This window comes from Sceloporus undulatus, chromosome 2 (assembly GCF_019175285.1).
Source record: "Sceloporus undulatus isolate JIND9_A2432 ecotype Alabama chromosome 2, SceUnd_v1.1, whole genome shotgun sequence".
In the NCBI taxonomy this organism is placed as follows: Eukaryota; Metazoa; Chordata; class Lepidosauria; order Squamata; family Phrynosomatidae; genus Sceloporus; species Sceloporus undulatus.
Window position 1 is genome coordinate 195,810,251 of NC_056523.1, and position 27,864 is coordinate 195,838,114.

Below are 27,864 nucleotides of genomic sequence, written 5' to 3' on the forward strand. Positions count from 1 at the left end.
TGGAGGACCAAAATTTGGGAACAACTGTTGTAAGGCTATTATGTACTCTGTCAAAAATGATTCTTGTTTTTCCGGTAGGGAACAGTAGCTGTGAGTAAAAAGACCATCTGAAGCAACCAAAGGCCTAGCTAGGAATTGAACTATAAGATATTTCAGTAAACCAGAAACTAGTACCTTCTCCTACATCCCCACTCTGTCCCTCCATATATGAGCAGGAGGGTTTCTCATTAAGCTGATTCTGCATATGGACCCTTTCCATGCTGCTGGTGTCTGCATATCTGATAAACAAAATTGCAACTTTAAATGCAAAGTTGCCTTTTTTTAATGGACCAAAAGGCATAGATGAAGATTAATTTAAAACACAAATTTTAACACTGGCATCTGCTGTGAAAAGACATGTTCTACCTGAAGCAGGTGTTTTCAGGGTGTATCTGCTTTGTTTTGAGGTCTCTGCTGCCTGCATGCCGATGCTGCAACTAGGATGAGCATAACTAGTAAACAGTGTTAAATGAGTAGAAGATTCCCAATGGATAATCTGAGTTTTAAAAATATGTAGTTTTGTCTTTAGCCTCCCAGACAACATGAGTGTTCAGTAGCATGAAAACAAAAGGCCACGGTTACATCATTTTTGACAAGTGACTGCTGCTGTCAGAATAATTTAGGTTAGCGGGATGGGAAGCAGAGGCTTTTTATGCCACTGAGGGGTGCATTCCTTTGGGATTAATCTGTCTGGTGCTGCATGTTGGCAGTGGTCAGGGCCAGAGCCAACATGGGTGGAACCCCCTTTGCTCTCAGTTATCCCCTTTCCTCATTCTCTTTCTGCTATCCCTTTCTTTTCCACCCCCTGTGCCATGGGAGGAACTGATCCATTTTGCCCAAAGTATGCATGGCTGTCTTGTAAAGGCCTCTTGAAATTAGTCTGTGGATGACAGGTTGCTCATTCCTTCCTTCCTGACCCCTTTGCTGACTGGGAATCATTCTGTTTCTCTGTATTTAGTTCTGACAGCAGCCTCTTGTCCTGAATACAGGTATCACAGTTATACTGAGTAAGTAGATCTCTGGACTGAGTGTAAAATGTAAGTTGAATATTATTTGTGTTTAATTGTATGTACTTTTGTCCAAAATTGCTTTATTTTGAGGCACAGCCACCACATGTGGTGTAATGTATTTCTTTCTTTCTGACACTTCCAACATTTGTTGTTGTTGAGATTATAGATTTTGTCTGTCTTACAGGGTGTATAATACCATCTGTTAAACATTTTGAGAAAATTATCTTTTAAGTTTTGTGATGCAGTACATTTGTTGGTTCTTTTCCATGCATTTTCCCATCTCTCTAACAGAATATTATGTCCCACATCTTGTACCCATTGTATCATCAATAGTTTAACTAGTTTAGCCTCTAGATCTCTTGATAACAGAAATTTGTATAATCTAACTTTTTTTATTTTCTTGGGGCCACAATATTTTATTGATCCCATGAGAATTTTCCTCACAACCTTCCTCAGAGGGGTCTTCACTGAATTTCCTTTTCATTTGAACCATTGCACATTAATATTCTGTTCTTCTAATTTCTCCCTTGTTATCTTCTCTATCTCTGATAATTAGTTCTTTATATGTTATCCAATGTTCAACTGCTTCCCATCTCCCAAAAAAAGCTTCCTGGATTGAGATCTATGTAGATATTTTATTATAAAATTTGCTCTTTATTTGATACAAAATCTTTAATAATGCCTTTCTTATGATGTGATTGTTGACTTCTTTATTCACCTGTATTTTATTATACCATAGAAATGCATATATCCCATGTCTTAGATTTTCACCTTCTAAATCCAGTAGCTTTTTGTTTTTTAATTTTGGCCATCTCAGGGATTTCTTGCTTCATACATGGTAAAAGTCTTTGCTGCAGAATTTTGAGCATGACTATGCTTACAAGGGAAATTAGTGTAATGGTCCTGCAGTTACTGCAATCTTTTGTGTCGCCTCTTCTGTGTATAAGAATGTATATTGTTTCCTTGCAATCTGTGGGCCACTGCTTTCTTTGCCATATTTGTTGGCAAATTTTAGTTAGTTTAGTTTAGTTGTTAAATCCAGGTTTTGGGCATAATCCCCAAGGAGCTCAGTCTACCTTACAACTGAAGCCTGGTTTTCCATTGCTCTGGCGTGATTACAATGGAAACCTACGAATGACAACTTAGCAACACATGCTTCCAGTTCAGGGGTGGGCAACCTGTGCCTCTAAAGCTACTGGTTGCACTTGGCCTACTCTCCAAAGCCCTCTGTGAATAATGTTCAGATCTCTACAACAGTGATCTGTCATCTCCCCAGCACCTAGCTGGTGAGAGAAGAAAGAAAGGCAGATAGACAAATAGATAGAGAGGGGAAGAGGGGAAGGGTGGCTTGCTTATTCTAGCCCAGAGTCCACCCATCACCATCATGTTGCCCCTGACAGATTACCTCAAAGACAACGTAGCTCTCAAACATAAAAAAAAAAGTCAAATTGTTGCTTCAGTTATCTATGACCATCTAAGGTCATTTATGCTGTCCTTTCCAAAATGACAAGAATTCTTTATCACAAAATAGGACCTGATCAGGAAACTAAGGAAGCAGAGGAGAGCAGGAGATTGTTTTTGTTTTTCCAGTGATCAAGCACTATAGACAATTGACTTCTTATTTCACTGACTGCACATTATCAGAGGTGACTACTCCACCAATGATAAGTTGCAGCTACCCCATGATGGATAAGCCAGTCAAGCTGTGATAGAACTGGATCACTTTAGATTACACATGATAGAATGCTTCTCCATAACAAAAAATATATAAAAGCAAATAAATAAAAATCCATGCACACAGAAAGTGAGCATGGAAGGGAGAAAGGTACTCCCTCAGGCTTCCCTCTTATGTTAACACTGACCTGCACAACTTTGCATTAGGTAGGAACCAAAATTGAGATAATTTAAACCTCTTTGGGCTGCAGATAGGGTTTTAGCAGCTCACTTGCCAAGTAAAGTTATAATTAACGATTAAACTATTTTAATTAATTAATTAATTAATTAATTATCAATTGATTAGAGAAGGCAGAGTGGCAGAGGAGCTTGGAGGGCAAAGGTTTGCCCTTCCTCCTCCTCTGCCACCTGGTTCTTTCCCATGAAAAAGCCAAGTGGTGGAGCAGCCTTGCAGGGCAAGTATTGGCCTGTCCTCCTCCTCTGCCACCTGGCTCTCTCCTTGGGAGAAGGTCGAGCGGTTGAGGAACACTGTGAGGTGAGCATTTGCCCTTCCTCCTCCTCTGCCACCTGGCTCTCTCCTCAAGAGAAAGCTGGGTGGCAAAGGAGTCTTGAAGTCATTCCACATGCTTGTAGGCCATCCAAAACCACATCCTTGTGGGCTCCCAAACACAGCCCATATGGGCCATATATAGGAGCCCTGGTAGTTCAGTGGTTAAATGCCGGTACTGCAGCCACAAGGTTGTGAGTTTGATCCCAGGACTCCAAGGTTGACTCAGCCTTCCATTCTTTGTCGGTAAAATGCATACCCAGCTTACTGGGGCAATTAGCATGCAGATTGTAAACTGCTTAGAGAGTGCTGAGTTCACTGATAAGTGGTATAGAAATGTGCATGCTTTTGCTAAATGTTACTACTACAGTTGCCCATTTTTGTGGGGGATCTGTTCTGGATCCTCTGCAAAAATGAAAAATTGCCATTATTCAAGTCCTATTGGTTTGAATAGCGGCATGCACCTGGGGGTATGCACAGGTGCCCTTGCATTTTTCGCCCTCCATTTGCCCCCTGCAAACGGACGAGGGATGCAGATTGCAAGTCCGCAAAAACAGAGGGGCGACTGTAAATCGTGCAGGCCTGTACGTATATATTGTGCTAACCTATAGACAGGGATCTTTTTGTATGAGGAAGCATTCCATTCTGTGTGCCCCTGTTTGCAGTCTGAGGAAGTACAGTCCAGGTAGCACTCCGTGCCCTGAGAACCCAGCTGGTGTCTCAAGCATCTTATGAGAGTCCGGAAACAAACACAGCTCATCTTCAAAAGTGAGTGGGCAGGGATGCGGATGCTGATGGGGGAAGAATTAACATAGTTCCAGCATGTGTGCAAATTTGTTACCATCAAGTATGGCGTTCTCATGACAGGGGGAACTATCTATCAGGCAGACCAGAGTATTTTTCCCAGTTGTCTATGGAGAAGAGGTGCATGTGGAATTGCTTGAATCAATTTACCACCAGAAGTGCCTTCATTCTGGGGTGCCACATATCACAGTTCTTTGCTATGTCACATAGTACTCTGGAGCCAACCTTTTGCAGCCTCTCGCCTACTGCCCCATTTCTCTTCTGTTTCAACTGTCCCAAACAGCTTCCTCATCTCTGATTTCACCTATTTTTCCTTTCCCCCCACAGACAAGCTGTCTACCCACCAACATCACTCTCCCACCTCCTGCCTTCTGTAGTCCATTTCCTCATAAGCTGCATGTGGTGGGTTTCTTTTAAGGGGGGGGGGGGGTTAGAGGAAGAAAGAACAGACGGGGAAAGCGGGGAATAGAAGTAGCATCCTCGTCATCCCTGGCAGCCAATCAGCTATGCCTCACAGCTATCTCCATAGCAACAAGAGTCTCCTTAGCAACTGTCCCCCCCTTTTTAGGAGCAAAGAAGGGGGGCTCTGGAATACCCTCCATAAAACAACACAGTCCCTTGGATTTAATCCATTATCTCCTGATGCAAGATGCTCCCGTGTGTGTGTGTGTGTGTGTGTGTGTTGTGTGACTTCAATTCATTTCCGACTTATGGCAAACTCATCATGGGGTTTTCCTGACAAGATTTGTTCAGAGGGGGTTTGCCATTGCCTTCCCCTGAGGCCGAGAGTGTGTGACTTTGCCCAAGGTCACCCAGTGGGTTTACATGGCTGAGCGGGAATCAGACCCTGGGTCCAAAACACACTGCAGAAATAATTGCTTCAACTGCCCTGGCTCAATGCTATGGAATTCTGAGAACTGCAGTTTTATGAGACATTTAGTCTTCTCTGTCAGAGAGCTCTGGTGCCACAATAAACTACAGTTCCCAGAATTCCACAGCACTGAGCCAGGATAGTTAAAGCAGTCTCAAACTGGATTATTTCTGCAGTGTGTTTTGGAGCCTGGTCTCCAGAGTTGTAGTCCAACACTTAAACCACCATGCCATGCCCTGCAGATATTTATTTTTTTTGGGGGGGTGTTGAATGGTTTCTTCCGCAGCCCAAAATTCAGCAAGACAGGTAATGACAATTGCCCTCACAATCTGAGGGAGAGGCAGAAAAAAGCCTCCAGGCCCCAACCTCCCACAGTGGTTGAATTCAGAGATATAGCCATGTTAATCTGGAGTATCAGTATGCAAAGGAGTTGTGTAGCACCTTTGAGACTAACTGTGAGAAAGAAATACAAGATATAGTCACGTTAGTCTGTAAAATCGGTATGTAAAGAGATTATGTAGCACCTTTGAAACTAACTGGAAGAAAGAAGTTGGCAAGCACGAGTTTTTCTAGACTTCAGTCTACTTCCTCAGATGCATTTGGAGAGATCTACTGAGGAAGTAGATGAAAGCTCATGCTGCCAACTTCTTTCTTTCAGTTAATCTCAAAGGTGCTACAAGATCTCTCTATATACTGTGAGAAAGAAAGTCATAGAGTTAGAAGAGACCATACTGCTATGCAGGAATACACAATCAAAGCACTCTTGACAGATGGCCATCTACCCTCTGGTTTAAAAACTTCCAAAGGAAGAGACTCCATCGCTCTCCAAGGCAATATATTCCATGAGGATGTTCTTCCTAATGTTTAGGTGGAATCCCTTTTCCTATAGTTTAAATCCATTGCTCCAGGTCCTAGTTCTCTTGAGCAGCAGAAAACAAGCTTGCTCCATCCTCAATAGGGCATCCCACCAAATACTTAAATAGGGCTATCATGTCCCCTTTTAACCTTCTCTTCTCCAGGCTAAACATGCAGAGCTCCTTATGTCACTCCTCACAGGGCATAGTTTTCAGACCCTTCACCATTCTGGATGCCCACCTCTAGACATGCTCCAGCTTGTCAGCATCCTTCTTGAACTGTGGTACCCAAAACTGGACACAATATTCTAGGTGAGGTCTCACCAAAGCAGAATAGAGTGGCACTATTCCTTCCTTCGATCTAGACATACCAGCTCCTGTAGCAGATCAATTCCCCTAGTGGATTCCTTTTATCCAGATATAATTAACATCAGTTTCTACCTTATACTCTACATTGTCTGCATCAGCTTCAACTCTATGCTTTCAGACAATGGCATGGTATAGCAAAAAGGTCAGGCTGTAGAAGCTCTACAAACCCACACTCCACCCCATAAATTCTCTGCTTGCCCCTGGATTCCCATCATTTGCCCTTCTAGTAGGGGCAACCCTCATGCACAACACTTGCAAATCTTGGATGAAGGCAGGTAAATCAGTAAGGCCTGGCTCCAGAGATAAGAAGACCTTCAGACAGATTGCCCTCCCATGTCAGCATTTCACCTTCCCTTCGGGTCACAGGCCCATATGGTGGCAGCAGTGGGTTGCCATTTGAAATTTTACCTAACCCCCTCAACATAGCGTTGGTTTGAGACAACTTCAAATGGCAACACAGCTTCATAGAAAGAGTGACTGAGGGCCAATGTCAGAGCCAGTGGTCCCTTGCAACTACAGAATTTACACTACAGAATTATACTGCTATTGTTCCACGTTAACTGCCATAGTTTCTGTGGAATCCTGGGGTTGGCAATTTGGGGAAAGGCATTTAAAATTCTCCGTCAGAGAATTTCTCCAATTTAACCAGACTTCATATCCTAGGATTCCATAGGATGGAACCAAGTGGAATAAGAATGATTTAATAGTGCAGTGCAAAAGGGCCCCTGGTGTGAAACCAATGGTACGATTGTCTGCGGTGCCCACAGACCAGTCACCTTTGCATATTCCAATTTAAATGTGGGTCCATGGTGGCCTTCTCCCTCTTGGTGTTTTGGACTATAATTGCCAGCATTCCTGATATGCTGCTGCTAAAGTTGAGTTGAAGCCCAGACCATCTGGAGGATGTCAAGTTGGCGAAAGTTGTCTGACGAAACATAGCATTGTCAGTCCTCCATTCAGTGATCTAACTGACCACTGAACTTTACTTTATTATCATCAATAGGACTGAGTCCCATTTTACGTCTGAGGGTAACAGACTAGTTTAGAGGGTGCAGGCTAGTTGTGTGACAGACAACTCAGTTGTCCATGAAAGGGGAACAGTTGGGGATCAAGGCTTGGGGAGCAGCTTCAGGTGTCCCCCAGCATTTGCTGTCTGAGGCAGTTTCCTCTCTGCCAAATGGTACAGCCAGATCTACCTTTGGGATAAAGTAAAAGGTCTGTGTGTATGTGTTTGTGTGTGTGTGAGAGAGAGACAGATAGGGAGACATATAGAGTGGGTGAGAGTGCTAGTGTTACACATCTCCTGCCCATAATTGTTATTTAGAAAGAAGAACACTGCTTCTGACTTCTTACTCAACTTAGAAGAGTGGCACAGAGAGAAGACAAAGTAGAATTTCATTGCTGATTTAAAAAAAAGGAAAGTAGCCATAATCCTGGAAGCAGCAGCAGAAGAAAAAGAGGAAGATGATGGTGATGATGAACTCACAAGGTTGTAAGCTCATTTCCAGGGATCCAAGGTTGACTTAGCCTTCCATCCTTTTGTAGGTCAGTAATGTGATACCCAGCTTGTTGGGGGCAATTGGCTTAGACGGTAAACCGTTTAGAGAGTGCAGAGTTCACTGATAAGTAATATAGAAATGTACATGCTATTGCCATTGCTATTGATGATCATGATGAAGAGGATGAGGAGGAAAGCTAAAGGTCAATATAATAAATTGGAAGGGAAAAGAACCTGGATAGTCTGAATTAATTGAAATCAAGAAAGTTAAGTTGCATTTCATCCATGGGTCTCCAGATGCAATGGACTGAGTGCACTATTAAAGGTGGCTGACAGAAGACAGATCTAAATCATGAGGCACAATCTCCCAGCATCTTCTCCTGCACAACCCACCTCTGAAATAAACAGAAGTTGCAAAGCAGCATGACATGCTTCTGATACATCTCCTCTTCAGCTCAATAAAGTCTGCTCATCTGAACATCCCAGCAGATTGCTGTCGTTATTTGCCATCAAGCCAATTTATGGTGACTCTATTAATGGCAGACTTCCAAGGGCCCCAGTCATCCACTGACCTGCTTAGGTCTTGCAAACCCAGGGCCATGGCTTCCTTGATTGATACAATCCACCTGTAATGTGGTTTTCATCTCCTCCTACTGCCCCCAACTTTATCAAGCATTAACATCTTTCCAATATACCCCATATTAATTAATGTGGAGTGGGTGAGGAGAATCACATTTGGATTTTCCACTGCAGGTATCAACATGTCTCTTGGAGTACACCAAGTTCACTAGGGAAATCTCAGAATAACAGCTGTCATACTTGAAAATATATGAAAATATTTCGTATGTATGAAAAATATTTGTGACCTTACGGGCCAGAAAGCTGCTTTTCTGAAGAAAGGGAAATGTAAAATCTATCTTATTAAAAAGTATGGGACAATAATCCATCATGCAAGCTTCAGTGCTGGAAAGATCGCACTAGGTTCATAAACATTTAGAAGAAAATGAAAGATATTGTAGCACCTTTGAGATGAGTTGTGCAAAAGAAGTTGTAGCATAAGCTTTCATAGACTTGTGTAGATTTATGTCTATGAACACTTATGCTACAACTTTTTTTTTTCTCAGTTAGGCTCCATCTGGACTGTAGAAATAATTTGGTTTGACATCACTTTAACTGCTATAGCTTACTGCTATGAAATTCTGGGAAGTGTAATTTGTTCCAGCACCAGAGCACAGCATTCCTTTGCACTGAGTCATGGCAGTTAAAGTGGTATCAAACTGGATTATTTCTGCAGTGTGGATGGAGTTGCAGTCTCAAAGATTCTACAAGATCTCTTTGCATACTGACATTCCATACTAACACAGCTATATTTCTGAATTCTAGAGTCTAACTAGTGAAATTTCATTTGTTATCCATCAAGCTGATTTTTTTTGTAATGTAAAGGGACATCCTACTCTATACCTAAAGCAATTGACTTAAGAGGGAATTTTAGCACCATTATGTTATTAATTACATTGTTAATTAAATGAGAGACAGTCCTAAGGACTTAACAAATTTTATATTCCCCAGCTGGTACTTTGCAAAAGTACTTCCTGCTTTTCTATTAGTCCCTCAGAGTCAGAGTTACAGTGTTTAGGTCAGAAGAAACAAAACACTTACTTTAGTTCATATCAGTGTATGAAAGTTTAATTAATTCCAAAGTTTCAAAGAGGAAACTCTTTGAAGATCAGCAAGTGGTAAGGGCAGTGAGGAAGGGGGGAATCTTGTTTGCATCTAGATGAGCTCCCTGCACTATAGACCAGATATGACATAGCAGCTCCTCATTTGTTTTACATTTTGAAGCTCTTAACCCTTGGTGTTGCTGGAATCATTGTGAGAATCTGTAAGTGAAAAGAGATGGGCAGGAGTAAGGAAATGAGAATATTTATGTAGTTATTTATTGTAATTATACCCAACTCTTCAAAAATCTCTCAGAGAAGGAGGGAGAGGCAGAAAGCAAGGTTTTGTTGGGACTGTCCAGAAATGGGATTTTCAAAAAATTGGTGCATCTGTTTCCTTCTCTCCAATGCTTAAAAATGTGGGGGAAGAGGGGATTGGATTCTATACACACACACACACGGCTTGTATTTTTCAGCTTCAGTCTGGTAAGCCTTTAAATGTAGGCATTTAACTTAAATTGAAATGGCAATTTAACATAAACTTAGTAGTTCATTTGCCTCTTCTAATGTAAATGCATTTAAATCAGATTTTTAAGATTATTATTTAACTAAATGCATGAACCCCTTTCTATTAACATTCCTATATCTGAAGATGAAGTATTAGCAATCAATTGCCTCATACAGACAGGCCAAAATAAAGCTGCTTCGGGTCACTTTGGAGGTATGCTATTTAAATGATGCATGTGTCCTAAGAGTCCGGAAGCCACACCAAAGCCATACTCCAGTCCTAAGGATTGGAGTGTGGCTTTGGCGCGGCTTCCGGATTCTTAGGACGCACGCATCATTTAAACAGTGTACCTCCAAAATGACCCGAAGCAGCTTTATTTTGGCCTGTCTGTATCGGCTCGATGTTATTTTAAAAGGAACAAATCCCAACTGACCTAGATTCCTTCTTTGAAAAATGAACTGATTTCATAGACAGGAGGAAGCCAATTGATATCATATACTTGGGCAAGGTTTTGGGGACACAGGACTTTTATCCCACAGGAGGCAAGCGTCCTCCTTCCGTCATTACATTGCCATTAAATTCCGTCAATATCATGCAATAAGGGGATGATTTTCACACGACGATGCCATTATCATGCCATTATCCTGTGAATAAAGTGGCAAAATCATGTTGCTTTTTATTCATGGGAAAAATGTGTGCATAAAAAGCGGTGTGATTTTGCTGCTTTTTTCACAGGATAATGGCGACATCATGTAAAATCATCCTGTTATTGTGCTATATTGATGGGATTTAATGGTGATTTGATGGGCGGACGACGTTTGCCTCCCATGTGATAAAGCCCATAGCTAGTCATGGCATCCTGGTCAGAACATGCAGGAGACAAGAAGTAGAAGAAAGTTCTATAAAGTGAATGTGTAAATTGGTGAAGAAATGGCACACAGATCATGGTCAGATAGGAACAAAGTTCAGGATCTTTATTTGGTAATACAGTGGTCCCTCCACATTCACTGAGGTAAAGGACCCTCATGAATGTGGAAAAACTGCAAATATAAAAACACTATTCTTTTTACGTAAGATAACACCTCTCTAGGAATCTCCAGCAACTCTACGGTCAACATCTGCCAGAATTTAATCATAGAATCATGTTGGAAGCCCTACAGAAGTGTTTTCTTCAGGAACTTTTAGGTTCTCCAGCATAACCTTGTGGCGAACCTCTGGCAGAGTTGCTCTGGAGGACCTAGAGATTCCTATAGTGTCTAGATCAAGAGGAGTAATGGTTCCACTCTATTCTGCTCTGGTCAGGCCCCACCTGGAATACTGTGTCCAGTTCTGGGCACCACAGTTTAAAAAGGATGTTGAGAAACTGGAGCATCTCCAAAGGAGGGCGACCAAAATGGTGAAGGGTCTGGAAACCATGAAGCCCTATGAGGAATGACTTAGGGAGCTGGGGATGTTTAGCCTGGAGAAGAGAAGGTTAAGAGGTGATATGATAGCCCTGTTTAAATATTTGAAGGGATGTCTTATTGAGGAGGGAGCGAGCTTGTTTTCTGCTGCTTCAGAGAACAGGACCCGGAGCAATGGATGCAAGCTCCAGGAAAAGAGATTCCACTTCAACATTAGGAGGAACTTCCTGACAGTAAGGGCTATTCGACAGTGGAACACACTCCCTCTGAGTTTAATGGAGTCTCTTTCCTTAGAGGTTTTTAAACAGAGGCTGGATGGCCATCTGTCGGGGATGATTTGATTTAGATTTCCTGCATGGCAGAGGGTTGGACTGGATGGCCCTTGCGGTCTCTTCCAACTCTATGATTCTATGATTCTATATTAATGAAAACCGCAAATAACCAAAGCCTCAAAGTGAAAGCCACAAATATGGAGGGCCAAATGTATAACTACCAACTCTCTGGAAGATGCAAAACTGTGTGGCACTGCAAGAAGCCTGGAGGACAGGCTAGCAGCTAAAAAAGATCTCAGGCATTGGAGAAAATGGTACACAGCAGTAACAAATGAAATTCTCCAAGGACATCATAAAATGTTTCACATAGGAATGAAAAACAAAATGTACCCATTTTAAGAAGGGAAACGGGTGAAGGAGCAACCCTTCAGATAAGGTTTTAAGAGTTGCAGTTGATAACAAACTGAACATGAGGCAGCTGGGGCTAGTTTATACAATCAGAACTGAGTGGGAAAGCTTCCTGTACTCACAAAAATATCAGTGCAGACAGAGGGTTCAGCCCAGCTTTTCCGATCACATCAAGGGCAGGGAAGTGCAGAAGGCACAGGTGCTAATTTCTGCCCTTGTGGCAAGCTCAACTGCCCTTCAAATCAGCCAAATATCTGCTGAAAACAAAGCCAGAAATATGGTCCATTTTCCATGTCTCCGAATTTTGGGCCATATACCTGGTTCTGGGAGGAATAGTTTCTTGACCCCTACATGTACACCCAAAAAGTGGGGCTCTAAAAATTGCCTAAAATGAGTAAATTACCTCTCTTGCCATCCTCTTAGAGTGCCAGATAAATCATCTGGCACTCCTAGAGGATGCCAAGAAAGAAAGTTTTAGGCAATTTTTAGTGTATGTTTAGGGGTTAAGAAAACCCAAGGGGATGTTTGTGGCCCATGGGCAGGGCTTTCTCCAGCCCCGGACTACATTAAGGGAGATTATTTGTGATGCGTATGAAAGCGTATTTCAAATAAGCATTGTATTTCCCCCGGTACAGTCTGAATTGTTCAGAAAAGTCCCATAGTGATTTTTCTTTTGTGAAGCACCAAGTGTCAATTCCTGTTGTTTTTGCTGCATGCCTTCAAGTAGTTTCTGACTTATGGAAACCCTAAGAAAAACCTATCACAGAGGTTTCTCGGCAAGGTTTATTCGGAGGAGGTTTGCCCTTGCCATCCTCTGTGGCTGAGAGAGGGTCCAGATTGACCCAGTGGATTTCCATGGAGGAGTGGGATTCGAACCCTGATCTCCCAGAGTCCTAATCTAACACTCGAACTACTACACCACACTGGCTCAATACTGTTTTTGTTGTTGCTGTATGCCTTCAAATTGTTTCTGACTTATGGCAACCCTACCACAGGGTTTTTTCTACAAGATTTGTTCATAGAGGGGTTGCCCTTGTCTTACTCGGAGGTTGAGAGAGAGTGACTTTCCCTGTGAACAGGTAAATAGGAATTTGAACCCTGGTCTCTAGAGTCATAGTCCAATGCTAAAATCACTTTAGGTTCCATTAATAAGAGTATTATTTCCAAGCTCTGGGAAATATTAATACTGCTAATTTTCAATGTTGGCTGGATTTTTACTTGAAGGCCCGTTCTAAACACAATTCAAGAAGGTTATGGACAAGCTGGAAAGGACTCAAAGGCAAATCCTACCAGGAAAGTTTGAAGGAATTAAACATGTTTGCCACAGAGAAGAAGAAAAATATTAAGATGAATTCAATGAGACCTCTGAGTAAACAGGTTTGGAACTGCACCTTCATGAAATTAATCAGAGGGTATATTCAGAGCATATCCTTATCTCACTTTTGCTTTGAAGGGAAAACATATTCCTGACTCAAAGGCAATGAACCAACCTGCCCTTTCCAACTAATGGAGCAGAGTTCAGGAGAAATACATGGCTACTACCCTCCTTGTTTTAAGGCTAAGTTATGGCTGCTCCAATTCACAAAATGGGGGAGCATTCAGTCTGCACAGAAGGGATTTGCAATGGTGAACAAATCAGGAAGTATAAGAGGCTCCATCTACATGGCAGAAATAATGCAATTTGACACTACTTTAGCCACCATGGCTCAATGCTATGGGATTTTAGGATTTGTAGCTTTGTGAGAGATTTAGCCTTCTGTGTCAGAGAGCCCTAGTGCCCCAATGAGCTACAAATACCAGGGTTCCATAAAATAGTACTGAATCATTGGTATTTCCTAATGCTTAAGTTATAGACCTTTTGTAGGGCAAAAGATGCATTATTGTTGCTTCTTTGTTGTGCAGGACCCAGATATTACAATGGGTCCTTCCCTTATGCAGGGGATCCATTCCGCAAATGCTCAACCCCATTGAAAACAATGCATGCGGCATGGTGCACGTGCCACGGGTGCACGCAAGTATGAGCACACAGCTTTCAACGTAAGCTGAAAGCCGCATATGGCACCCCCACGTATGATCCAGGCACACTGTATATCTGTTAAAATGGTGTCAAACTGCATTAATTCTGCAGTATGGCAGCAGCTTCAGTCTCATCTCAGAAAGTCTCTTGACGTCTCAAATCCAAGCTGCCTTCTAGAATGTCTCAATAATACAGTAATAAATTTAATGAGGTATTTCCACATTCATCTCTTTAGCTTTATACTTTAGATGTCAGCCACTCTTCAGAGGTGGAGTGCTACTTAAGAGCAGAACATATGCATGAGGAGGGGGCTATGCCACTCATGATGCCACTAGCAATGTGCAACAACAGGTGGCCCTGACACTTATGGAACCACAGTCCAGACAGCCCTTCAAAAGACAACAACAGCTAGAGAATGAATCACAATTTCCATTGTATATTACAGATCCCCAATATACTTGAGGATTTAAGGCCTGGTCAAATGAGAGATCCCTGAAACAGAAGCTCTTCTTTCAGATATAATATCTGGGTCCTACACAACAAAGAAGCAACAATAATGCATCTTTTGCCCTACAAAAGGTCTATAACTTAAGCATTAGGAAATACTGATGATTCAGCAAGAGTATACACTGGGGATGCATGTATATAATTACATCATTTGGAGAAGGACTGTGATAATTTCAAAGACTCTACAGCAGGGGTGGGAATCATGCAGTTCTCTATTGGTGTAGTTGGACAGCAACTCCCATCTTCTCTAGCTACTGCCTTTACTGGCTGGAGCTGCTGGGAACTATAGCCCAACAACATACCGAAGTCAACATGATTTCAAGCACTGATCTAAAGTGACATGGAATTTCCCCCCTTTCCCACAGAAAGCTATCTTGGGGAAGCACACCATCTCTACTGGGCTAACAACAGTACCAGTAAGAGGCAGGTGAGAATAGTCCTCCTCTTTTAGACTACAACTCTCACAATCCCCTATTATTCCCTACACTGTATAAGCATTTGTGAGCTGAATTTCCAAAGTGTCTGGAAGACCACAGGCTCACTATTCAGGTTGCAAGATTATGGGACCTGCCTGGGTCATGGCTGGTGCAAGAGGAAGAAGTGTTGCTAGTCCATCCCTGATTCTCAAAATAAGAGCCACCTGGAGTGGACAGCCCAACTAATACATTTTGCTGTCCTAGGCAGTGATGCTAAAGATGTGATTCTCAAAAGTCACTCTCTATTTCCTGGGAATGCTTTCAGCATACAGAATCCTGTTAGAGAGCAAAGGTGTTAGATTCGATGATCAGGTTGGATTTACTTCCCAATAGGACTGAGCTGTAATCACAGTTCAGCACCTTGTAATTTTTTTTGTGAGCAGTGACTCCCAATTAGGAGGGCACTAATTGTAAATGCAGTGCAGAAAGCTGTTAGTCTCTAATGGCTTGAGGTATGAAAGAGATGTAAGGGTCCCACATCCTTAGTGTGGGAGATGAAAGAAAAGGATGTATGCATTTAGAATGGTATCTAATAGGTCTGCCATCAGAAAAAGCAATGATCTGAGCTCAGCTTTTGCCAAGCCTCTATCAAATTGGGCCTGCAGGTGGGAAAGTGCATGTGAATGCAAGTACAGTATAACCTTCCTCTCAGAGTCAGAGCCATACACAGCAGGATTGTCTGAGCATGTTGGAATTGGGAATCAGGGCAATTCAGTGAACTGGGTACCCAACGTTTACTGCTTTGAATTCTTCATGCACCTCTGCTCAAGTACAGTAGTACATGTCTTTGATTTCACAAGAAGCTAAGAGGAATACAGCTATTCCCTCTGTCACCATGCTATTCTCCACCCATACTTCTATCATCCCTTCAGCTGGGATCTAGAGTAACTAAACTGCAAAAATGCAAGATTGACTGGGTTATGTTTTGTCTGATTCTTTGGAAAATTTTGCACTCTCCCTTTTTAGTAGTATAATACCTCCCTTTGTCCTTACCCACCCCGCACCACCCCCACACACAAACACCCCCTTTGCACAGAGAACGCATCCAGAACATCAACAAAAAGGGTCTGCTTTCTGTAAAGTGTGTGTGTGTGTGTGTGTGGGAACTTCAGCAGTTCTGGAGGCTATTTTTCTGCCCCTGGGACACTCTGGTATCTGGATAGGCTGCCAAAAATGCTCCCCCACATACCTCCCCTGAACAAAGTGGACATAAATCCAGGTTTCGTTTTGGAAAAAGGGTATGGTTGTGTTAAACCATGGCTGCAATCTATTTAAAAAGCGAATCACTGCTCTGGGAGGCTTCCAGGAGAGACCATTTTACTTGTTTTGCAAGAAAAAAGGGGAATTTTGGCATCTGCAAAAAACAGCCTTGGTGTCCACTGGGCTACTTTTTGTCCACCTATGCTGTAAAGACCCAATACTATATGGAACCAAACAAACGCACCCAGTTCAATGTGGAAGGAATCAAATAACTGAGAGTCTCAAGCACTGACAAATGGATGTCCTGACCTACTGACAGGCGTAAGTAGCAGAAGGGAAGAAGAGCTCCCCCAAAGTATTAGACAGTACATAGCCCACATTGGGTTCCAGAATCTGGAGCAGCATGTGGCAAATTAGGTCAAAATTTACACTGGAAAACATTGTTCAAGGGCAGAAAGGGATAGGATAGGGCAGGGGCTACAGTCCACATATCACCTGCAGATCATCATGAAGGAACACATTTGAAAGTCCATTTTGATAAAAAGAAGCTGACATGCATATGGTGGTAGGCCTGATGGGATGCTGCTCAGCCTGGGGGAAGGAGATTTGGAGGGCAAAACCAACAAGGCCTGGAGTCCCAGAAGGATATGCAAAAGCTACAGAAGATTGTAAATTGTGCTATCTTCCTGCTTTGCCCCTTCCCATTTCTGAGGGGAGGAAATTTCTCTATAAATCATGGACCACTTTATAATGGTTCACTGATTGTTGATCCCACATACGTAGTTTCAAAGGTAAAGACATTATTTAGCCCCCCCTCCCTTTTTCCTAGAGAAATTTAAAAAGGTGGGTGGAGGTGACAGGAGAATGTGCTAGAGAAAGTGAGATGCCTACTGTTAAGAGTTGAAGATTACAGGTTGTAGCAAAGAAAACTGACAGGTCTGAAACCTTGAAGAGCACAGCGTCACCAGGTAGCTTATTTAACTGGGAAAGCCTGGCTTTGAATTGCCCTGATTTTGGCCAGGCTCTCTCACCCAGCCAACTTGATCAACTTTATGAGGATAAACTGGGAGAACCCACATGTACTGCCTTCAGGTGTTTGGGGGAAGGATGGGATATTTGAAATTTAATAAATAATAATAAAATCTTTATTTCTATCCCGCCCTTCCAAGAAGATCAGGGCGGCTTACAACAGTGTGACATGCACACAATACAAAGTTAAAAACACATAACAACAATATACAAACTAAAACAGCAATAAAAGCCCCATAGCCCGTCCTCATGGCCACGGAAGAGGAGGGAGGCCCGCAGGATCTTAATCGGGGAATGCCTGTTTAAATAGGAAGGTCTTAAGGTCCTTCCTAAATTGGGCCAGGGTAGTAGATGAGCGGAGCTCGGTGGGCAGCGTATTCCAAAGGGCTGGGGCAGCTGTGGAAAAGGCCCTTCTTGTAGTAGAGGCCAACCTGGCCCCAGGCACCTTCAGCAATTGCTGCCCAGATGTTCTGAGGGTGCGAGGCGGATTGTACGGGGAGAGGCGGTCCTTTAGGTATCCTGGGCCCAAGCCATTTAGGGCTTTATAGGTAATAACCAACACCTTATATTGAGCTCGGAAGCGAATAGGCAGCCAGTGAAGATCTTTAAGTACAGGTGTTATGTGGCTGGTCCTGGATACGCCAGTGACCAGCCGGGCTGCCATGTTCTGTACCAATTTTGATTATCAAATAGTCAGCCAGCCAGAGAGATGTGTATTTCAAATTGAGAGTGAATCCTATGAGGTTAGATTCCAGACATCTGGATCGTAATAGCCAGGTCCTTGCTGTGCTTATACCATGGAAGACAAACCCAGAGTCCTCAAGTGTCAAGGTAGGAGACCTTGGTTGGTGGACCAGGGAAAAACCATAAAACAAGGAAGCTTTAGCTTTAGGGGAAGAGGAGACAGCCATCTCAGCCAACAGACACTGAGCATCCTCAGCGAAATAGCCTCTCCAGTTCAATGGAGCTAGATCAGGAGAGTGTCTTGGTGAGCTGTTGTGACTCATGCCAATTAGCCAGAAGAACAGCTAATTGTCCCCCCAAACTGTGAGAAACTGAGGAAATAACTCTTTTTTAGTTTCATTCTTGAAGGAGGAAAAAATGTTAGTTATTTTCTTCCCACTGCATGAATGTTCCCTCAGTTTTCAAAGACTTTTCACAGTGTAGGACTTATTCTGCATAAAATTCATATGTTGGATTTTTGTGCAGAAATTTTTTTTTGTGCAGATATTTTCTGCACAGATATTTCCTAAACAGAAATGACTATTGACTGTGTAAAAAGGCTTTTTCTTGCAACCCCCTCCCCCCCAAAAAACATAGAATCATAGAGTTGGAAGAGACCGCATGGGCCATCCAGTCCAACCCTCTGCCATGCAGGAAATCTCAATCAAATCATCCCTGATAGATGGCCATCCAGCCTCTGTTTGAAGACTTCTAAGAAGACTCCACTACACTTTGAGGGAGTGTGTTCCACTGTCGAATAGCCCTTACTGTCAGCAAGTTCCTCCTAATGTTGAGGTGGAATCACTTTTCCTTTAGCTTGCATCAATTGCTCTGGGTCCTGTTCTCTGGAGCAGCAGAAAACAAGCTAGCTCCCTCCTCAATATGACATCCCTTCAAGTATTTAAACAGGGCTATCATATCACCTCTTAACCTTCATTTCTCCAGGCTAAACACCCTCAGCTCCCTAAGATGTCCTCATAGGGCATGATTTCCAGACTCTTCACCATCTTAGTTGCCCTCCTTTGGAAACGCAACATATGCATTTTGCACTGATTAAGTTCTGAACTGTGAAGATTCTTAAGGATTCATCTCATCTGGGTTTCCTAACACTTGAAAACAGGTTTCTTGACAACATTTTAAAAATAGTTTTAAATATTCTATCAATTCCTATGTCGCACACACTGAAACCATCTTATATACCCTGACAGCAAAGGGTAAGGGTGAAGAATTTGGGATTCCAGGAATATACTGAAAAGTCAAGTATGACAAGTAAGTCTCACTGAGGATTATGATGAGGTAGTTTTAAAGGTCAGAAATCATAGGCTCTCTTCTGTGCATGTTTTGGAGAACGGGGAGTAATAAAAGTAGGGTCCATAGGGCCAGGAAGCAAGGTTCTGGCCATCCTATCCCCAGTAATATCTCAAACAAAGGTTTGCTGGGGCAGGTAAAAGGAAAGTGGAATAATGGGCAAAAGAGTGTGTTGATATCTTTGGGCCTAAATCCAATGCCTAGTCTCTGCTAGAGCAGATTTGTGGAATCAGATCCTGAATAAGTAGCACAGCATAACAAGTAAATTAGAAATTAAGATGGAAATCCATTTGTTGCAATGATCTACTTTAGTTACAATTAGTAATTGGCAAACATCCTTTGAACAAATCTTGCCAAGAAAACCCCACAATAGGTTCACCTTAGGGTACTCCTAAGTCGGAAGTGACTTGAAGCACAACAACAACCAAGTAATTTTACTGTGGCATTAGAGCAGGAGAAGCCAACTGAAGAGGGAACAGGGGGCTAGTCCCACTCCTACAGTCCTCCCAAGACCACAGAGGTGCACCCGATGCCACCCGAAGTGATGTCACTTCATGTATGTTTTGGCCGATTTTGGGGGGCTTTTTGGTCTCCTAAAGATAAATGGAGCTTTTTGAGGATTGTTGTCCACTGTGTTTTTTGATCATTCTGTAGAGTTCTGAAAATAGTCTGGGGAAAATTAAGGGTCTGGGGACTTCAGGGGATGCTAATTGGGAGTTCAGTGGATGCACATGACCAATGAGCTGCACTTTCCTCACTTCTTGTCTTAAACCACCCATACTCATATGGCACACATTCAGTTTTGAACCAGCTGCATCCCTCTTGGTGTCAAGTGTTCGGTAATTAAGAGGAGGCCTTTCTAAAATTTAGGGCTGTTGGAACTTGAACGTGGAAGCAAAAACCTGGCATCTGCCCAAATGTGTGGCTCTGATATAGAGCTGAGAAAATAGGGCACCAGACAAGTAATCAGGATTTCCACAGACGATGCTGACACCATCAACATTTCCAAAACAGTTCAACCTGCAATCCTTATGACAAGCTCTGAGGGCTAGGGAATGATGGAAAGTGCTATTCTGTCAGCTTTTGCTATAAGTTTTGACCACATATGGAGATGCTTTGACCATTACTGTTTTAATTGGTACAGGGGTAAACTTCTCCTCCTGCCAAAAACCAGAAGACTCCCAAAAGCTGGTTGCTTTCAGGTTGCTGAAATACCATGCTGCTATTTGGCTCACATAATTTGACATTTATGTTGATGTCAACACAGCAGCACAAGATCTGAGGGGAGGACTGGGTTCTTTCCAAAGGCCCAAACCCCTAATAATTGTGACCTAAGGGGATGGTAAGTGAATCTAACCATACTTTTCTCAGGTAGAAATGGTGCTAACATTTTTAGAGCTTGCCATGTAATATTGCAGGTTATCTACTCTGTTAGTACCTCCAATCTCATGGCCTTGGTTCCACCAAAGATCTCATTTTTTTTCCTGTTATCCTTCCTTTTCTCCTGTTAACACATGGAGGCAGGGTGACATAATGAGAGAAAATGAGAATATACAAGACTTGATGAGGGTGATTTTCTGGACAGTTGTGTGTGTGGTGGGGAGGGGGCTTGGATTCCAATTCTAGCTGAGCCATCAGTTCATTTTGAGCGCTTGAGCAACCCTTTTCTTAGATTTAGGTGCCTTGGCTCAACCAATGTGACAATGACCTCTCTTGGAAGCTTTTTGCAAAGATAACCAAGGTGATATACCTTTGGGCAACATTTGTATATGTGTAAAACCTACTAACAGACACCCCCCCAACCTTGGAGAAACACAGTTAAGCAAACATTTCTACCACACCCAATAATAATACACACACCCACATATTTCTGGCACACTGCCCTCTCCTGCAGATGGGCCTTTCCAGCTAAGCTCCTTACACAGCCCCAACAACCACAGGGGTGTAAACAATCCCATTGATAACCCTTGACACCCACTGTTCCGCTGAGGCACACATGCTGCCTATCAACATCCTAGAACAGAAAACATCAGTCCCCTGTTGACCTCTACACAATGACATTCAACCCCACAAGATCTACAGTTTTGTTAGGGAGATGGAATCTTTTTAAAAACCTACACAAACTATAGGCTAACAACACACACACACACAATACATATCCAAGTCACAAATCTAGCAGAGGGTTGTTGGTTTTTCTTAAATGGGAGTGGGAATCTATATCCATTGATAGAGTTAAGTTAATCAAGCCATGGAATAAAGGGTGTAGTGACCTCTATAAGCACTCTTGACACACAGCCCAGAAAACCCCCAATTCATCAGGAAAGGTAGTGTCCACCAAAGCTGCACAACCCAAACTACACAAAACTGACATATCACTGGAACTATCACAGCTGTAAGTCATGCATTTATGTCAACAACCATCATTGCGACCCTCCTACCACAAAAATCAAACTGCTCCACATGAGCACAATGAGGCAGAGCCCTAGAACCCATGTTCTAGGTGCACAACTTCAGACAGCTTAATATGTAGTGGTCCACACAGCACATATAAACAGACAAGACAGAGGCAGAAGACCCACTATAAGAAGTCTCTGCCCCCCCCCCCGGATCCTTGCAAATTAGGAGACGATCAGAGACAGACAGGGCTACTGAGGCTGCAGGTCTATCTAGCCACAGGGAGAATAGGCAATACATTAGTGGAAGCAGCTCCAATGTGACATTGCAGGTGGCCAGGAAGGACACAGGCCTCCTCCGGTCTCTCTTGGCAAGCACAGCACCCTACACCCCTGATGCCAGGTTGTTACAAGCAATACTCCCAAATTAGTCACGCCTGTTTCTGACCTTGCCAGGATGTCATGCCTGCACTAACCAGTATTTATGAAAGCCAGAGGCAAAAGAAGATAACACTGTTCTTACACACTTTTATTAGTAAACTGAACGAGTGTCTTTCTGCTGGGAGCTATAGAAAATGAAATTTGCTCTTGCACACAGCAATTAAAGGTGCAAGAGCCCTGTCCTCTTTTGCATTGGGCCACACTACCAGACACCCCCATGTACTCAGAGCAACATGATGCATGCAGTGGACTTGATGATTTCCCTCACAGTCTTTTGATCAACCCCTTAACCTGCCTTAACAAGCCACCAGAGCAGCCACCAAGGTGGTGGTGGGGAGATCAAATATTGCCCATCAAAAATCTCATGCATCCCTCCCCAAAACTCTACACATCAACACACCCACCACAGGTACAGCTCAATTACCTGGTCCCACCAGCCAACCAGCCATGGTTTCGCACAGGTCTCACAGAAAAAATCCACTAAGGGCATCTTCCGTTCTCTGCCAGTGGGCAGCAGAGGCTCTCAAAGCTACCCACCAACGTGGTATTCCCCCTCTCCAAGTGAGTGGCAGCTGCGTGGTGCCCCCCGTTCCTTGGTATTAGCAGGGCAGGTAGAAAAGGTTAATATCTCAAAGTCGTTCATTCCATGAGTGGGCTTGGGCCTGGCATGGCTCTTACTGGCCAACCTGCCCCTGCACGAGGATCCTCACATCTCTGCTGCTTCCTTCTTGGACCCCTCTCCAGGAGGGGCTGGTGCTAAATGGGGAGATGTCCAAGACAGGCCAAAGCCTGAGGAAGTCCCACGTCTCTGGCTGGATTGCAGATGATGAGGGAAATACCCACAGTGCAATGCTGCTCCGGCTAAAAGCAAAACACAACCGCTACCACCACCAGCCCCTGCTGCCTCAGCTCCTTGGATGTGCTTCTTCCCCTCCTTTGCTGGTCACATCTTCTGTGGATGGGAGAGAGGGGGGAAAAAGTCCAGCAGCTGAGGAAGAAGAAGAGGAGGAGGAGGAAGTGTAGAAGAACCAGAAGAGGAGGAGAAGAGGAAGGAGACAGAGCCACTGCACAGAGGAAGGCTTTTCATCCAGGTGGAGCAGTCGGGAGATTCCCAGCCATTTCTGGGTACCACATGGCAACAATCCAGCTAACAAGGCAGAAACTGCATTGCTAAGAGGCACGTCCTCATCCTCTCTTGGTCGGGTGTGTGTTTGAGGGCAGCGGTCACCACGGAGACGGTGCCTCCTAGGATAGCCTCAGCTGCAGCTGCATCCACAGCTTTGGCATCTGTGTGTGTGTGTGCGCGTTTCTCCCACTGCAGTGCTGGGTGGATGGGATATGATGTCAGGTGGCGATCAGTGAGAGAGAGGGAGTGGAAGGGAGGGGTGCAAAGGGGCGGGAGAGAGGAGGTGGTTAAAGGTACATAGAAGAGAGAGAGAGAGAGAAAGAAAGAAAGAGAGAGAGAGCTTGCTCACTAAATAAATTGAGGTGAACAACAGGGGGAAAGGGAGGGCTGCCCTCTTCCAAAGGGTCCAAATTAACCTGGAGCTGAGGATTTTGGAAGGAAAGCTGTCTGAGACTCTCCATTCTCCCCATTCTCTGAAAAATAATACATGGCCAGGCTATGGAACACTTTATGGATGATGACCAGCTAACTCAGCTCTACTTGCACGGAGCAGAGGAATCAAAGGAAAGTGTGGCATAAAGAAACATATTTAGAGATTGGAAGAGATGCCTCATGGCAAGCTGTTCTTTGCCTTTACGTTCAGCACACTCCAGCTCCCAGGCTGGGGCTAGGAACAGAAAGCAAGATGCTGTAATTCAGAATAGCTGGAAACCAGTAACTCCTTTGCTCTCTGTCTCCCACCCCTCAGCAAGCTCTATGCTGGGAATGAGGAAGGCATGCCTTTGAACTGGCAGGGAGGTTTGTGTGTTTGTGGACGTGCCAATGATCCACCATTCTGTTGGGTGATTTGGATCAGTACGTAACCTACAGTGACCTTCATGACTTGTTATTAATTTGATTTCTAGCACTGAGAAGGGCATATAATCTGGTAAAATCAATAGTGGAGAGACATTGGGGAGAGGCAAGAAAAAAGCGAGACTCACAGGCTCAGTTGCTAGACAAGGCAGCAGTGACTGTTGTTGTAGCAATGGCCTACTTTGCCAGCCTGTTTGTATGTGTTGTATTTACACAATCAGGCTGGCATCAAAATCTAGACAGATTCTTGTAATATGCATCAAAATTTCTATGATTTTTTCACACCACACAGTTATAGCAGTTTGATGCCACTATAACTGCTACAGTGACATCCTATGGAATCCTGGGATTTGTAGTTCCATGAGGTATTTAGCATTCTCAGCCAGAGAGCTCTAGTGCCTCCCTAAACTATAAACCCTGGGATTCCATAGGACGTAGCTGTGGCAGTTCAAGTGGAATCACAATGCTACAGTTATGTAGTGTGAAACAGATCTATGTTATGTCAACTGGGCTTCTGGTTTTTAAGAGTTCCTGGTTTGATTTTCTTTCTTTTAAGAAAATAATAATCTAGCACTGATTTTTTGTGACTGAGGAAAGGAAGGAATCACAGCAATCCCAAGTATATTACACATTATTTTTCCTGCACAAGTGCTGCTAGTATTAAACAAAATATTAGGCCAACGTATTATGAACAATGTCTCACCCGGGTACTGCCTGGGGAAGGATGCATCTACAATGGAGTCTGAGGTTCCTGCAGTGTACATATTCCTCTTGCCTTCTCACATGTGGGCATATCAGCAAGCCCTCCCACATTCCCTGCTCCACCAAGTACCAAGGGTGGAAACTTTGATTTTTGTTTTGATCTGCACATGTGAACAAGAGCAAAGAAACCGAGGCATCAAACCTTTCAGTATCTACAAACACAAAACACCCTGCCTTTGCGGCTCCATGCTTTAGATGTGCAACATGAAAACCAAAGGGCACAGAAGTAGGAATAAGGAGTCTTCTGGAGGGGCAATTTGCTCTATCATTTCTCTGCTCAAGCAGGACAAAGTGAACACTGGATCAGAACAGCCCAGTCCAGCCCAGACAGATCCAGAAATTCATTATTCACTATACAACATTTTTAACATAGTTGCAGATACCCACTGGACAGAAGGGCACACATACACACACCCTCCTTATACCAAAGCATTATAATCCAGGCCCCCTGCCCACACCTCCACAAAAGATTGGTAGAAAAGTTACCCATCTGTCTCCTTGCATTTCCCACCCCATTTCCCAGCTCTCTTGCTGGGTCTCCTCAAGGAAAAACAACCTCTTTTTCATACAACATCCAGAGCTCAAGGTGAGCAGCATGACCTACTTCAGAACTAACATACTAGCTAAAATAAGTGTTTGGTTCTGTGAACCACAAGCATGAATCTCTATGTGAGGAGAAACCTGCTTAGCAATTTAATTTCTTTAAATACGGTCAGCCTGGAACATTGTGCCACTCCTAGCAATTGCAGCCTATGAGCAAAGAGGGGGAGGACAACCATAGAATCCATTGCAATATCATAATGTATGTATGAAAGCCATTCTCAGATGAAGAAGCTTTGCACTGGCATCCACTGTTACACTGCAAGTAAGCACAAGCCACACTTCTGTATCCAAACTATGATTTGCTAGTGGGCTTGGGTTGCTAGCACAACTGGGATATTTCTCAAGGTATTCTCCCCCACCCCAGAATGAATCCTTTCCTATGTCTGCCTTTAGCCACAAGGAGGTATTTCAGGACTTATGTTCCCAAAGCCAGGAAGAATACAAGGAATAAAACAAGAAGGGACAAGAGGATGGCTAATGTAAGAGATCATCTAAGAGGAAACTGTTGCTTAAACCAGGAGTGGGAGAAACTCTGGCCCTTCCAGATCCTCTTGACTTCCACAATCCCTTAACCTTGGGGCTTCTGGGAGTTGAAATTCCAAGCACCCGGTGGTCCATAGAATTCTCTGCTGCCATCACCCTACTATGGGGCACCTGTCACAAGCAGCAGAGCCTGGGTATCATGAAGAAGGTTGGAGTGGGCAACATAAATTGTTTTTACAGGGAATATTTTTCTTGCCCTAATTACTTCCCTATAGGGAAACTCCTTGAATGGGAGCCATGCAGTAGATCTTCTCAAAAGACATTATGAAGAACCATGCCTCAGCAAAACTGCCACTTGAAAAACAGCAGGCTGGAAGGCTTACTTGACAGTAATAATAAGGCTTAGGAGCTATAGTGCACTTTGCAGCATTCAAAGCACTTCAGAACACATGACCTCAGCTATTCTTACACCCACCATGCAAGTGTAAGCCAGTATTATCATCCCCAAACATGGAGAGTAATGCTAAAGATCACAGCAGAGCTTGGAAATGTTATTCCCAGAATCCCCTATCATTTCACTAGCTGTGCTGCCTGGAGATTCTGGGAGTTGTAGTCCAAAAATATATTTAATCAATTTCTAGCTCAGAGATGAAAGTGACAATATTGCTGGAGCCCTCCCAGCCAGAGGACCTCTTCCAGACTGGAGCCAAGAGCCTGAAAAATGTTCTCCTATGTAGGTGTGGGCTAGCCTACTGACATAACCTATTTAATTTGATGGGTTAACAGAGAATCTAAACAGATATGATCCACTATAGTCCCCCTTCTTTTGGTTAGGATTCAGCTGAAAGCCAAAAATATGCTGCTTCTAAAGCCAAAAATATGCTGCTTTCTTATCAAGTAGCATGGGTGCAGACTCCCTTTGCCTCATCCCACTGCTGGGTCTACTCATAGGCCAAGGCTCTAGGTTGCTGCCTACTATTGTAAACTTCAGACAAGAGGTGAGAACTATGTGGCTTTACAGATAGCATTCAACTGCAGCTCCTAGCATTCCTTACCACTGGTTATGCTGGTTATGGCTGCTGGGAGCTTAGTAATATTTGGAATGCTATATATACTCTCCCATCTGACATTACCAGCATAGCTAAAAGGCCTTGCATCATGTAATATATTGTCTATTTGGTTTCTTTATAATGGTAATGTTTCTAATTGCTTCTAATTTGATTGCTAATGTAATTAAATGTTTAACTTTTGTATGATGTGAATGTATAACTGTAACTTTTGCAAGTTGCCATGAAATAATAATGATACCACCATCCAACCAGCACCCTGTCTTTGACGCATGGAAAAACCAGACATGACATGGAAGATATGTAATTCAGATCTTATGTGGTCTTCATTTTTCTAATTAGCAAGTCTATGTGGCTGCTTGAAGTTGTCCTGGTAGAAAGTTTTAACTCTGATCTCTCACGCCTTTTCGCTGCTGGAAACTCACATTCTCCCATGATGAAAGCTTAGAAATTCTGTGCCTGTGTTCTCTTCTGCATCTCTCACTTATAGCACAGCTAAGCATAGTGTAGTGAAGTCTGAGTGATTCTGGAGACCAGGGTTCAAATCCCTGCTTGGCCACGAAACACACTGGGTGACCTTGGGCAAGTCACACTCTCCCAGCCTCAGAGGAAGGCAAAGTCAAACCCCCTCTAAACAAAACTTGCCAAGAAAACATGGTGACACGTTTGCCTTAGGGTCACCATAAATCGAAAATGACTTGAAGGCACACAACAACCACAACCACAACATAATGATGGTCCCACTAGGGCCCCATAGGCCAAGCTTGGCCATCCCTGTTCTCAGTTATATCTACAACCTTTAAGCTGTAGAGTCCCGGAGGACAATGTTAGCACACCTTGCAAACCCTTTGCTAAACAGTATTTGGGGTCCCCATATTTCATATTTAGAGCCATCATGTTCTTGAGAGGTCACAATGACCTTTAAGAACACCAGGTCAGGTTCCCAGGAGAAAAGAAGC

The 27,864-nt window shown here is 43.3% G+C and overlaps 1 protein-coding gene across 6 annotated transcripts in view; it reads right to left on the bottom strand.

Moving 5' to 3' along the window:
* Positions 1 to 27,864, bottom strand: part of PDE4A (phosphodiesterase 4A) — a 353,540-nt gene that overhangs the window by 34,486 nt on the left and 291,190 nt on the right. The window contains exon 1 of one of the 6 annotated variants that reach the window (XM_042449013.1): positions 22,434 to 23,323. The exons of the other annotated variants lie outside the window; for them this stretch is intronic. Coding sequence (XP_042304947.1) covers positions 22,434 to 22,499 — 66 coding nt within the window. The 5' untranslated portion in view covers positions 22,500 to 23,323. Of the gene's footprint in view, positions 1 to 22,433; positions 23,324 to 27,864 lie in introns of those variants that run through there. 6 annotated transcript variants of the gene reach the window in all.